General features: G+C 40.0%; 1 protein-coding gene across 4 annotated transcripts in view; it reads left to right on the top strand.

Moving 5' to 3' along the window:
• INTS9 (integrator complex subunit 9) overlaps nucleotides 1-14,082 on the top strand; it is a 106,090-nt gene that overhangs the window by 75,762 nt on the left and 16,246 nt on the right. For all 4 annotated transcript variants that reach the window (XM_045078382.1, XM_045078383.1, XM_045078385.1 and 1 more), the window contains 2 exons: nucleotides 8,977-9,088; nucleotides 11,618-11,798. In XM_045078382.1, coding sequence (XP_044934317.1) covers nucleotides 8,977-9,088; nucleotides 11,618-11,798 — 293 coding nt within the window. The remainder of the gene's footprint in view (nucleotides 1-8,976; nucleotides 9,089-11,617; nucleotides 11,799-14,082) is intronic.

Below are 14,082 nucleotides of genomic sequence, written 5' to 3'. Positions count from 1 at the left end.
TGCTCTTTAACCTATGTGTTGAGTTCTTTGTGTCAATGATTATACTTTTAGACATAGTATTTTCAAATATTTTTCTTTATACTTAATCATTTTTATTTGTGTGGACTTTTTTAATGCATATTCTACTGTCCCATTTGGTTTATTAATTCTCCATGTGGGGTCAGGTTTTAGCTTAATTGTATTTAGTAGGTGTTGCTTTCCTTAGTGGTCTTGTTTTATTTCCCTGTCAGCTCTTACCACCTGGACTTCAAGGAAATCTTTTGTACCTCTGCTATAGGCACTGCTTTTTTCCCCCAGAATTTGCCTTCCTTACTTGTTACCACTGAGCCTTATTATCACTTAGCCTCATAGTATGAGGGAGCAAGGAAGGGCTGGTAGGGCTGCCTATCCCTTTTTTAAACACTTACCCCACTGTTCTGGTATTTTCTGCCTCACAGTGTGTTGGAACCCGCCACAGTCTGCCAGTGGTAGTATGGAGGAGAGAGAAAAGGACAAAGAGTTCCTTGCCAGCCGGTATTTTTCCTGCAGTGCCCAGCCCTGTTTGGCTCTTGCTTGCCATTTTGTCCCCATCCCAGCACCCATGGTTTCCCCAGGAATTCATGATGGTGATTTATTTTCTCAAAATTGTCAGATGCCCTTATTTCTTTGCTTTCTCTCAACTTAGATTCTACAAGAAAGCCAGCAGCTTGTGTTGACTCTGTCTTGTTGAGAACTCTAGTGGGATTTTTGTTTTGTTTTAAAATATTATTCCTTATATTTCTGATTAGAAGATTAATTTATATTTATTGTAGTAGTTATGGAAAGTAACAGAAATCTCAGAGAAAGCAATAAAAATTGTGATAATCCTACCATCAAGAGAGAACTCTTTGCAGCCTGGTTTTCTGCTTTTTTCCATTAACTATGTAATGAGCACTCCTCAGTTCATTAGTATTCCATACATGTTTGATATTTGCCTAGTATTCCATCATACGGATATGCAGGAAGGTATCTGTTTTCTCACAGTTAGACATTTAAGTTATTTTAAGTTAAAAAAAATTTTTTTTTCTGACAAATACCTACTCCAAATAGATGTGCATTCTGCCCAAAAAGAAGGCATAAGACACAGTTTAAAGACGGTAACTAATAGAACAAAACAGATGGTGGCTGTGGGTAGCTCCCATAAATGTGTTAGCAGTAACTAGTGCGCACTTTTGGTTAATATTAGAGCCCAAGCCTTCCTGGCCTTAGGAGTCAAATTAATGGATTTGCTTGTGGGTTGTGAACTTATATTTGCACACCAACTTTTCCATTATGATGGTTTGAAAAAGCATTGTGGTACACATTATTTCAATAGCTTCCTATCTATGCTGCCTCACTTCAGGAGTAGGACTTGAGTTTAGATGTGAAAATCACCAGCATAATAGAACAAAACTACATATACCTGAACATGGGGAGCTACAGGATTTGGGGTTAGTTTTAGAAACTAATCTAGAACAGGACTTGGATTTCCATTTAAGGCTGAGATTTGAAATACTAGAAATTGTATTGTGTGGTAGACATTTTGTTGTTGTTACTATTGATAATAGGTTTCGGTTTGGTTTTTTTATTGTTTTTCTTTTTTTCCCATCCTTCTTCTGACTGTTAAAAGAGACCCAGAAAGTTTTCTGTCCCACTGCTTCAGCCCTTTTGGCCTTGAAGACTCCCCCACACTCTTGGGACTGGCAACAAACTTAGGAGACCAAGCTCTTCCAGTCACCACACTGTTTCCTTCCCATTTGACCTTTGGCCTTGAAGGCAAGACAAGTAGTTCTGTCCTTTGCAAGGTGGGTGGTAGCTGTGAGGGACAATGAGAAGAGAGATGGCTTGAAAGCAAGGGCTGTGGATGGGAACTTATGCCTTAGGGCAGTGGTTCTTAACATTTTGTGGGTCAGGGACCCAAAAGCCTGGTGGTGAAAATCTGGCAAAAAATGATTAAAATAGGGTCACCTGGGGTGGCTGTTAGTTAAGCCTCTGACCCTTGGTTTCAGCTTAGGTCATGATCCTCAGGGTCATGGAATTGGGTCCTACTTCAGGCTCCACACTCAGTGCTGAGTCTGCTTAAGATTCATTCTCCCTTTGCTTCTCCCCCTGCTCACATGCTTTCTCTCTAAACTAAATAAAATTTTTAAAAAAGAACAAAGAATGACTATAATGACTTACAATGATTATGACTTATAATGATTATAATGACTATAATATACCATATATATATATATATATATGCCACCTACACAATATTTTGCATTTATTTGGCATCTGTACATTTATAGAGCCCTCAGAAGCCCTTTGTTATGTATCAGGCTGTTATGTATCAAACTGAGAATCTCTTTTACATTAGAACTTGGAAGTAATTTTTTTAAGAAATAAAATTAATTTAAAAAATTAATTGGTGGGGTTGGGGTATGGGTGGCTCAGTGGGTTAAGTGTCTGCCTTCAACTCAGATCATGACCTCTGGGTCCTGGAATTAAGCCCCACATCAGCCTCCCTGCTCAGCGGGAAGCCTGCTTTTCCCTGTCCCTCTGCTTGTGTTCCCTCTCTCGCTCTCTCTCTGTCAAATAAATAAATAAAATCCTTTTTAAAAATTAATTAATTAATTAACTGGTGGGGCAGCTGGGTGTCTCAGTCAGTTAAGCATCTGCCTTCAGCTCAGGTCATGGCATTGAGCCCCACGTTGGGCTCCCTGCTCAGAGGGGAGTCTGTTTCTCCCTCGCCTTCTGCCTCCCCACCTTGTGCTCTCTCTCAAATAAATAAATAAAATCTTTAAAAAAATTAATTGGTAATTTCTACTCAGTCAATTCCCTTACGCCTATGGTGTTCACAATGGGAATTCCTTCTTGTTGTCAGCGCTGGAAAAGGTTGGTAGCTGGCCTATGAAAGTCTCCTTTGAGGCACACACTTCCAGCATTCACTCTGCCTCTCCTTCCTCATCTTTCTCCCTTGGGAGTTTAGGATGAACTGTTGATTTGTTTTCCTGGGGTTTTAAATACTTTGGCAGTAATAAATGTATATTCTTCTCTTAATCTAAAGAAATTATCTTAAATTTGGACTCCTTGAATCAGGTTTCTAGAGCTAAGGCAGTTTCTTGGGTAGGCTTTTTTTGTTTGTTTTGCTCTGTTTTGTTTTTTATATTCTATCTCTTCCCTCTGAATTCCCCAAGTGTTTTGTTGTTATTTATGCAGAGCTTTGATCTGGATCCTCTACGGTTTGGTTTTGGGTTTTTTAATGTATTTTGTTTTGTTGTAATAAATATGTGACTTGTTCCAATCTTCATGTGGATGTATATGTTCAGCATTTTCAGCCATTCCTTAGTCTTCTGATGTAAAATTAATTTCCTTCTAGATATCCCTGGGAGATATCTGTAGGCCGCTGCTTCTCCCTCCAGGCCTGGCCTTACAGGGCTCTCACAATCAGGTTTAGTCCTTGCAAAGTTTCTGGGAGTGTTTGTCTTTCTCCAGTATGGAACTGTGGAATTAAAGCCACGTGGTCAGCCTTAAGCACAAGGCAGAGCTGGGGATGTAGTGTCAAAACAAAGACATTTTCCTGCTTCCACAGAACCCTGACTTTAACACAGCTGGTTGAAGCTTCCTTTACACTGCTGGTCAGAAGTTACAGGCGGGTTTCCCTACCCCATGTTGTTCAACAGCCAACTCTGTTTCCTTCTCTCAGAAATAATGTATGCTACTGACTTATTTGTTCAATCACTCCTTCCATCACTTAGTCCATGGCAGCTCTTAAAACGCTACTTTGGTCAGTGGAATATGCTAGGCTGGAAGGGGAACAAAGATGCGTAGGTTTTACATTTATAGATGTTACACTAGGGGAATATGATGGGGACCTGCAAGACTTTTTTTCTTCAGGGTTCAGGTAGTGAATCCTGTCAGATTAGGAATCCACTGGGAAGAGCCATGGGATTCTCCCCGTTCCTGGGGAGTTAGTGAGACGTCATAGGAGACCAGGTTTTGATTTGGTCTAAGAAACCTGGAGATGATGTCCTTCACGATCTCAAGTTTATGTCTTCCTTTCTGTCATCAAAGAAGTGTAGGTCGTTGGGTCATTCACTCATTCCTCCTTTTCTGCCTTTAAGTAAACTTGAAGGGTTTTAATATGGGAAAGGGCTTTCAGTGGACTGTCTCCTTGCTTCACCACCAGATTCTTTCTTACCCATGATGAGATTTCTCCTGTCGTTTTGCTCAGCTCAGTCTTGTGCACCTGGCTTTCTCCCTCTTTTACCTCCTAGATCTGTTTCACTTCTGTAGCCCAACAGCAATCAGCCTCCAGCCAAATTTACTCTTTTCCGTTTTCCCCAGCATCTCACAGCTGCATTTGACACTGTTCATCATTCACTTGCTAAAATTCTTTTTCATCTAAGCTTTTGAGGCAGTCTTGCTGTTTTCTTACTCTGCTTGATCTTTTATCATATTATAGAGTATAAGCACCAAAAAGCTGTCTTTCCCGAACCGCCAATTTTTACAGGCAGGGAAGCTCTGCACTGCATTATGTGCTTGTTATTTACTTGCTTCTATCCCCATTTACCTTAAGGGGTCCCACAGCCATGGTCCTAGACACACTCTACTTTCCTCACTCCAACAAACTGGCATTTTTGTTAAATACTTTGATAATGGTGCCTAGCAAATCTTCCATATCTGTCATGTACCTTTATTTTATCTTTTATTCTCACAATCCATTTTGTTTTCCCCCAAATGTTTGCAACAGTCCAACACTGGACTTATTATTGCCTCCTTATTCTTTTATTTATTTATTTATTTATTTATTTTAAAGATTTTATTTATTTATTTGACAGACAGAGATCACAAGTAGGCAGAGAGGCAGGCAGAGGGAGAGGAGAAAGCAGGCTCCCTGCTGAGCAAAGAGCCTGATGTGGGGCTTGATCCCAGGACCCTGGGATCATGATCTGAGCCGAAGGCAGAGGCTTTAACCCACTGAGCCACCCAGGTGCCCCGCCTCCTTATTCTTTTAAATCGTTGTGTCCAGATTTCCCTTTGTCTGCATTTCTGACAAGGTCTCACTTTGTCCATTGTCCAGTATATCTGGTCCATTCCTACCTGTCTATTAACAGTTTTCTGTGATGTTGCTGGATCTGCCCCTTCTGTCTCCTCAAGTTCTATAAAATTATAGTTTTAACCCCCTTTATGTCCAGGCTGCTATAGAGGACTTCTGAGTACTGTCCCTCTTTTTGGTCTTACCCCCTCCTCAGCTGTCACCTATAATTATTGTTGCCAGAATGTCACTCTCCTGCTTCAGACTGTTGATTTCTTCCTACCAACTCTGTCAGTTTTCATGATTCTGACCTTTTTGGTTCTTTACTAGTTACACTTTCCCTCATTTTTACTAATCTCTTTCTCAGCTCCAAAGTAAACTTTCTATTCCAGCCAAATAAATTCACTTGACACCTACAGGTTATCTTTCTCTGCCTTCTGCCCAGCCGGTCTCCAGCCCTCCTGCCCAAAGTCGACTTGCTGATTCTCACCTTGCTTACTTCTAGTGAACTATTTCACATTATAGAATGCTCTCACATTTCTTACCAGACCGTGTTTTTTGTGCATTCATTTATTCAGCAAATATTTGTTTACTATTTTTTTGTGTGCCAAGCATTTTGCTAGGAATTAGGGATGCCAAATCCTTGCCCTCAGAGAGCTCCATAGGCCTGTTGGGGACACAGACAAGTAAATAGGCAGTTACGATGCAGTTTGATTAGTGCTGGTAGAGAAAGTCTTAGAGGCCACAGGGGCATATGTAGAAGGGACATCTTGCTGTGGGAAAGAAGGAGTGTCATACAGACATTCCAAAGGCTGTCTTAAATTGAGACTTAAGTTCCTTAGCCAAAGAAAGAAAGGAAACCGAAAGCAAAACTTTATGTGCCAGAAAACCTTGTATAAGTGGTCCCACCTGGCCTGGTGGGGCCCTCTACTATGCATTCCTCTTGGCCTTCATGGACCCAGTGTAAATTCTTGAAATTCGCATTAGGTTTTCTATGGCTTTTTGAATAATCCTCTTAAAAAAAAAAAAAAAAGATTTATTCATTTGAGAAAGAGAACTGGCAAGGGGGTTCAGAGGGAAGAGAGAGAACCAAGCAGACGCCATGCTGAGTGTGGAACTTGACATAGGGTTCAGTCACACGACCCTGAGGTTGGACCTGAGCCAAAGCCAAGAGTCAGACGCTCAACCAACTGCTCTACCTAGGCGTCCCCCAAATCCTCTTTTTTGACGATACATTTTTTTTTTTCTTCAACTGGATTATAAACTTCTTTCAAGGACCTAGAGCCTGAGTCTCCTTTTTCTCATACTCTGTGCAAAGTGTCCAATGTAAATTCACCAGCAGAGAACACAGTGACCACAGCCTTCTTGGGCCTAGGGTTTTTCAAAATTTTATTCTGCAAGCTTGATTGTGACTGTCAATTTAGTAAGGTATTTTTATTTGAATCTTGGACACAGTGGAATTTTCTGTTGTGTATGTTGGAACAAAATGTTCCCACTCGAAGCACTCAGTGAGTTGCCATTGACACCAATAATATGTACATTTGCCCTTTGGTAGTGAAATGGAGATGTTGGCAGTGTCAGCTTGGTTTTGAGAGTGTCACTAAAAAGCTTTTAAAGCTGATTCTTTACAGTAGCCTTGGGAATCAACAACAAGGGTCTCCCAAGTATAGGGCTAAAATAACAAACACGTAGTCTGACCTGATCATGAACTAGTTCTCATAATTTCCAACTCCATAGTATTCATATTGTAGTACTGCTTTTGGCTTTTACTATGGGCATTTAATTTTCAAAGGAAGGCAGCATTGATGGCTGAGGTTCAGAGGTAATGTTTTCAGGGGCACATTTGTTCTCCATTATGTTTTCATTTCAGCTCCATATGACAACCCAATCAAATGTGTGAGAAAGTGTTCACAGGCACACAAAGATTGTATATACTATTTAGGGGCTTCCTAGACCCTCTGAATTCACCATCAGCCCTGTGGATCATTGTTGGCTTGTTCTAATAAGGTTCTTACAAAATTATTGTCTTTTCTAAATAGGCTGTCTAACAAAGTTTGATCCCTTTTGTCACTATTCCGGTTCCTTCTGTTTGACATATGCACATTTCTCCAGGCTCACTGCACATCTATTATAAGCCATCGTCCTGTACTTCTTCCTTCTCTGGAAACAGTGAATGTACATGTGTTTTTTAGAGAACTGCAGATAGATCAGTTCTGCCCAAGCAGAGGAAAAGCTCTTGTATGCATTAGTGTAATACATCCATGCAAGTAGGAATTAGAATCTATTCCATATAGCTGTCACAACCATACTTTTCAGCCTTCGTGTTAAAGAAATGTTTCTCAGGTTATAAAGCAGCTTATATAACTATAATCCTATTATTTAAAAATAATGAGCCCTTATGTCCGTGTTTATATAAAGTACTAAAAGAGTGTACATCAAAAGGCACGTATGTTCAGGTAACATTGCAGGTGATGGGTCTTTGCTGTGCTACCGTTTGGAGTTTTCTTTATTTGAAAATCTGGGTGGAACAGAGAAAGGAGGTATGAGGCTTCTTACTAAACTGGGTTTCTGGCTTTTTTCTTCTTACATTCCAGTGAGTATGTGAAATGACAATGAGGAGAAGATGGGTTACAAAATAACTCCAGCATCTCAGTCCATGGGTCTGCATTTTTGTTTCAGTTTGAATCCTGATTTCCTTGGAAAAGATAGTTAGTGTTTTGTTTTTGTTTTTAAAGTGCTCTGGAGACAATCAAAATTAAATTCAAATTGTGCCAAGTAAAAATAAAAATATGACATCCTAAGTATCCCATAATAGTGCCCCGTGGGACTTCACAGTTTACAAGAAGACTGTGTATATTAGTTCTTGAGACTCTCAGAAATCAGGGAAGGAAGATGGGTTAACAAATATGCCCATGTGTGATCTCTATGCCTAGCTCAGAGCCGTAGCTGAGGTCCCATGGCTTTACAAGGGAATGGGAGTGAGTCTTTATATTTCTGGTTCCTAATTCAGCATTCTTCCTGGCTCCTCTGCCATGGAGACTTGGGAGAATCACCTTGGCTCTCTGAGTCCCAGCTTGCATTGTCATAATGTAAACTTATTTCGTGTGTTTATTTCAAGTTTTTACACGTGTTTTCATTTTGCAGAGTTGTGTTGAGAATCAGATTATACGGTGCAGTGGTTCTCAAAGCACAATCCCTAGACTAGCACCAGGAGCATCTCTTGGGAGCTTATTAGAAATGCAAATTTGTAGGCCCACCTCAAACCTGAGTCAGAAACTCTGGGTTTGGCACCCAGCAATCCCTGTTTCGGGAGACCCTCCAGGTGATTCTAATACACAGTCAAGTTGGAGACCCACCACTGACAATGTGTGAGATAGCATTTTGAAAAGAACAAAGCATTCTAGAAATTTCAAATGGGAAGCTCTTTTTTTTTTTCCTTTTTTAAGATTTAATTTATTGAAGAGAGAGTGAGAGAGAGCATGAGAGCAGGGCGGGGGCAGATGGAGAAGCAGACTTCCCGCTGAGGAGGGCTCTATCCTGGGACTCTGGAATCATGACCTGAGCCGAAGGCAGACGTTTAACCGACTGAGCCACCCAGGTGCCCTGCTCTTTTTTTTTTTTTTTTTTTTTTTTTTTTTAGTTAGTTGAGGTAAAATTTATATGTGGTGAAACCCAAAGATCTTAAACATACAGTTCTGTGAATTTTCACATTATGTGATCATCACACCAGTCGAGACATGGAGCTCTTTTGTCCTTCTGTAAAGTTCCCTTGTCCCTCCGTGGTCTGTCCTCATCCCCACTGAGCAACTGCTATTCACTGAACAGACTTCATTAGAGGAAGTAAGAGGACATGACGATGATTTGATCACAGAGCAATGACTATATTCTCTTTTCCCTTTACTACTTATACTTGCCATTTCTTTTTGAATTACTAAGCAGAGTTCTCTCTGGTGTTTCAGCCCATGGACCAAGCTTCTCTCAAAAACAGCGACGTTCTCATTCTGACAGGCCTGACCCAGATCCCCACCGCGAACCCGGATGGCATGGTGGGAGAGTTCTGCAGCAATCTGGGTACGTGGCTGGCTCGCACTGTGAATGGGATGAGGTGTTCTAGGTTTACTTTTTGGATACCTTGCTTCGGTAGTATGTGGTCCTTCCCTTCACAGTCACACCCACTGATGCCCCTCCAACCCCATTCAAAGCTTTTCTTCCCATCTGCTTCACCCGTCTTGCCTATCCTTCAAAGCTTGTTGTTGTCAGCAGAAGCAATTCTTTTTTTTTTTTTTTTTTTTTTAATTTTTTATTTTTTATAAACATATATTTTTATCCCCAGGCGTACAGGTCTGTGAATCACCAGGTTTACACACTTCACAGCACTCACCAAAGCACATACCCTCCCCAATGTCCATAAGCAATTCTTAAGCAACATAAATCTGAAGAATGTCAGAATGACTGTCCTAAGAGTCAGTTCAAGTGCTTTATGCAACAAATACTCAATGTTCTCCCACTTGACTTACGTTGGAAAATTCTTATTTATTCTTCTTGCTTTGTGGTGGGATTTGGGGGCAGGACTGGCATTCATACAAGGTAGCAGCTGTCAAAAAAGGGAAGAATTGCATCTTTGCTTTGCAAATAATAGCATGGAAAAGACTGTAAATGCTTTGCATTCATAACAGCGAGACACTGAACAGATTATTTTTTTCTTTGAGAGAAGACTGAATTTGGGGGAGAGCCCTGGGGGGTATTTGCTACCTAGAAGAAATATTTGTGTCTTTGGATATAATTGTTAGTAAAATCTAAAAATCCTGCCTTTCTTTATAGAAAAGTATGGGTTGCTTACTGTCTTAGCTTGGGCTGCTGTAACAAAACACCATAGACTGGGTGCCTTGAACAATATTTATTTCTCATAGTTCTGGAGGCTGGAAGTCTGAGATCAGGTTGCCAGCATGTTCAGGCTCTGGTGAGGGCCGTCCTCCTGGCTTGTAGATGCCTACAAGAACTAAGTTGGCAGAGGGAAGCAACTCTCGTGTCGCTTCCTGTTCTTGTAAGGAAACCAGTCCCATCTTTAGAAGCTGTCCCCTCATGGCCTCATCTAAACCCAGTTACTTCCCAAAGCACCCACCCCCCAGTACCATCACATTGGGAGTTATGGCTTCACTATATGAATTTTAGGGGGACACAGACCTTCAGTCTATGACAGTTACCAAAGGGGTTACTGAGCTCAGACCGACCACCCCTAGCAACTGTAAGTGCTGTCACCTCTGCTCTGGGGAAAAGAAATGGTCATCATCTTACATTTACGTGAAAGGCAGTATCCTTTGACATTTCACTTGCCCATGCCAATCATCATAGTTTGTTGTTTGCTGATAGTAAACCAGACATAGTTTATTCTTCCTTGAAAAAATTATTGGACTTGTCTCAAATAGCATCTTTGATCTGTATGTTTGTTTATAATCTGGAATCATAGACTCAAAGAACTTTAGATCTGAAAGGAACCTTAAGCTAATCTACTGTTTCTCAAAGCCCACACTAACTACTTGCCTCAAGATCAGTGAGGCCACTTACTAAAGATGCAATTTGGAGGCCCTGCCACAGATCTAGTAATTCTAGATTCTAGATCAGATTCTCTTGGGAGAGGAAAGACCCAGAAGAAAAGCTGCATTTTCAACATGTTCCCTGGCAATATTCATGTACACTAAAGCTTAAAGACCCCTGATCTAGTTCAGTCCTCTCATAACCAGTCAGAAAACAGGCCCCACCAGGTATCAGTGGCTTACGTGAGATCCTATAGCTTATGACAAAGGTGGAAGTAGAGCCAGGCCTCTGGAGCCCTGACCACTTTCTCTCTCCACGCTACCATACTGTCATAATGGCAAGTCAGCCAGTGTTCAGGGTACAGTGTTTGGGAGAGTGTGTGTGTCAAACATGGGAACGGAGGAGGATCCAATATACCAGAGGCTTCAATATCTGTACCCAAAAGTTATGTTTTTCAGTTTGTTTTGGAAACCAAACAAAAAACAAAGTTAAGAGAGCTTGGATTTTTTTTCTTTTTTAGCCAGGTATAACTTCTAATATGATTATTCCCATAAGTTGCAATTCCCCTATTGGCTAACTTCTTTTAAGTATTTAAAGTATGAAGGATTTTCTTACAGATAACACATTAATGAAAGAAAATGCCACTAAAATGAGTCAAACGGAAAAACTTGGCCTATTTCCTTATAGGTCATTCAGCAGTGGTCAGACAGAACAGAGACAAATCCAGCAAAGTTTTGAGCAGGACCTAAAAAGAGAAGGAGCTTGGAGGGTCTCTCCTGAAGCTTGGCTGCCATTGGTAACCTTTAAAACCCAAACCCTTCACTGCACACCCTGTTCCCAGGGACTGAGATATCCAGTAAAAACCCAACTGATGGTTAGCCTCTGTATTCTCCCACCCCCTTGCTGTTTCTCAAAAGAAGCAGATCATTATCCATGGGAAATGAATTATATGAACAGAAATAGGAAAATGAAAGAAATCCAAATATCATTTTTAAAGTTTCCTTCTACCTTTATAAAACTATTCTTCTAATGCCCCTGTTTTCTCTCTGGCTTCAACTTTTCTAGCACTGACAGTCCGGAATGGAGGAAACGTGCTGGTGCCCTGCTACCCTTCTGGCGTGATCTATGACCTCCTGGAATGTCTGTATCAGTACATTGACTCAGCCGGCCTCTCCAATATTCCTTTTTACTTCATCTCCCCTGTGGCCAACAGTTCACTTGAGTTTTCTCAGATTTTTGCTGAATGGTATGTCTGTGTTCTCCATGACTCAGTACAAGAATAATAAGAATGAAAATGTAAAAAGTTTTTTTAATTAGAAAAAGAATAGAAATAGGTTTTTTTCCTCGCATTATTATGAGACTTTCGTTTTGTTATCTTTCTATGTCTGAGATGTGAAAATTGTATTAATGAAAGCCAAGTCTGTTATATTGCTAGGATGTAGAAGAATAGTTATCAAGAAGAGAAGGATGAAAGACAAAGATTAAACTCAGCCAGCTCTTTCAAAATCAGTGACAAAAATATTACGCATTTATCTTCTCACACGCTACCCTCTGCCTGTTACAAAGTGAAGTGAAGTGACACATTCTAGAAGCTCAAAAAAAGCCCAAGCTCATGTTGTCTGGAATTTACAACACCAGATCTTACAAGAAAGGCTGGATTTTTTTTTTTCATTTCAATAGCTTGATATTTGACAAAATTAAGTTTTACTACAGTAGGAAATTATTTGATTTAGTCCTAAGGTGGGTAAATGATTGTACAGGATGAAATTAGTGAACCCTTCCTGAATTATTTAGATGCACGTCTGAATCTAACTCACCTGGCCAAAAAAAGGAGGGATGGGAAAAATACATTAACTTTTACAGTCGACCGAACAGTACCTTAGAGTGGAGTTTCTAGATGGGGGTATGACACATACTCCGGTGTATTTAATCCAATGTTGTGTGGGAGCCTAATAGACACAGTATTCTACTGAGTTCCTCATGAAAAAGGAATTTGTATGTCATTCTGTCATATAACTTGTTCCATGTACTGCCCCCCCCTCCACCTTTTAAAAGGGTTTTTTTCCCCCTCCCCTTTTAGTTGTAGTCAGGGTCTTTTTTTCTTTCACTCTATTCAGACAAGCTTCTCTATTCCCTGTGTGTGTTATTCATGTTTGTCCTTAGGACTGTCATTTTTATTGGTACCTATGGAATTTTATCCTTTTCTCCCCCAACATAGGAAGTTAATCTTGAATAATTAGCAGTCCACCCTAAGTATCACTTATTCAGTTAGTCAGCATATACTGAATTTTCTCATCCAGATCTTTAATTAAAAACTCCAGGGCCAGCCCTGCGAGGCCCAGGGGCTCCGCCAGGCTTCCCCTCCCCCACTGTGTGCTGTTCTTGTCAAAATATCTAATGGGAGAGAAGGCTGGACCATGAGAATTAATATAGGTGGTTTTTGTGTTTCTGGGTCTATTTATTTGTTCATTTCTAATACATGTGTAAATACATTTACTATAGGAAACGATATGAGTTACAGAGGAAAAAAACTGAACCCATAAGCCCACTCCAGAAGTAATATTACTGTTGGCAGTTTGATGGATTTTTTTTTTCTTTCTATATGGGGGTCATGCTGATTATTTAATTTTGGATCCTGCTTTTAAAAATTTTAATATGATATTTGAGCATTATAAAATGTTCGAGGGGCACCTGGGTGGCCCAGTGGGTTAAGCCTCTGCCTTCAGCTCAGGTCATGCTCCCGAGGTCCTGGGATCAAGCCCCACATAGGGCTCTCTGCTCAGCGGGGAGCCTGCTTCCTCCTCTCTCTCTCTCTCTCTCTCTGCCTACCTCTCCACCTCCTTGTGATCTCTGTCAAATAAAAAATTAAAATCTTAAAAATAAATAAATAAAATAAAAAATAAAATGTTCAAGAACATAGTTTTTACATGACTGCATTATTATATCATTTGTACCTTATTTGTATATTGTATGATTTTCTTAACTGTTGTCTTACAATATATTGGACAGACAGGCTTTGCCCAGTTTTTTCCTTTTAGTAATAAATCTTCAGTTAATATCATTTTTATGTATAAATGACTACATCTTCTGCTTAAGTCAATTACTAAATGTGAAATTACTGGAACAAAGATTATAAACATGTTTTAATGTTTGTTATACAGATCTAAATGGCTTTTCAGAAAGGTTTTTGGCTTCTGTAAATTGTCCCTTTTTTTACATATTTAGAGGTGTTATACTCCTCTTACCAGTTTATCTAAACTCTGCTCTTTTGTTATATTTCTGCAGACATTTTTTCCCCATCTTTGCACTTTGGATTTTAAGGTCTTTGTTTTTTAAATAATAAAGTTGTGACTTTGGAATATTTTGAGGTTACAGAAAAGTTGCAGAGAGTGCAGAGAACTCCTATATACCTTCTACTTAGCTTCTGCTAATTTTAACATCTTATGCAGCCATTTACACATGCCAAAACTAAGAAGTGGACATTAGCATATTATTATTAGGTGAACTCCAGTCTTTATTCAGATTGTACC

Source organism: Mustela putorius, unplaced genomic scaffold (assembly GCF_011764305.1).
Source record: "Mustela putorius furo isolate JIRA1106 unplaced genomic scaffold, ASM1176430v1.1 tig00000242_pilon_pilon_pilon, whole genome shotgun sequence".
Taxonomy (NCBI): Eukaryota; Metazoa; Chordata; class Mammalia; order Carnivora; family Mustelidae; genus Mustela; species Mustela putorius.
The sequence above is the reverse complement of the archived record's forward strand: the minus strand, read 5'-3'. Positions and strand labels throughout refer to the sequence as shown.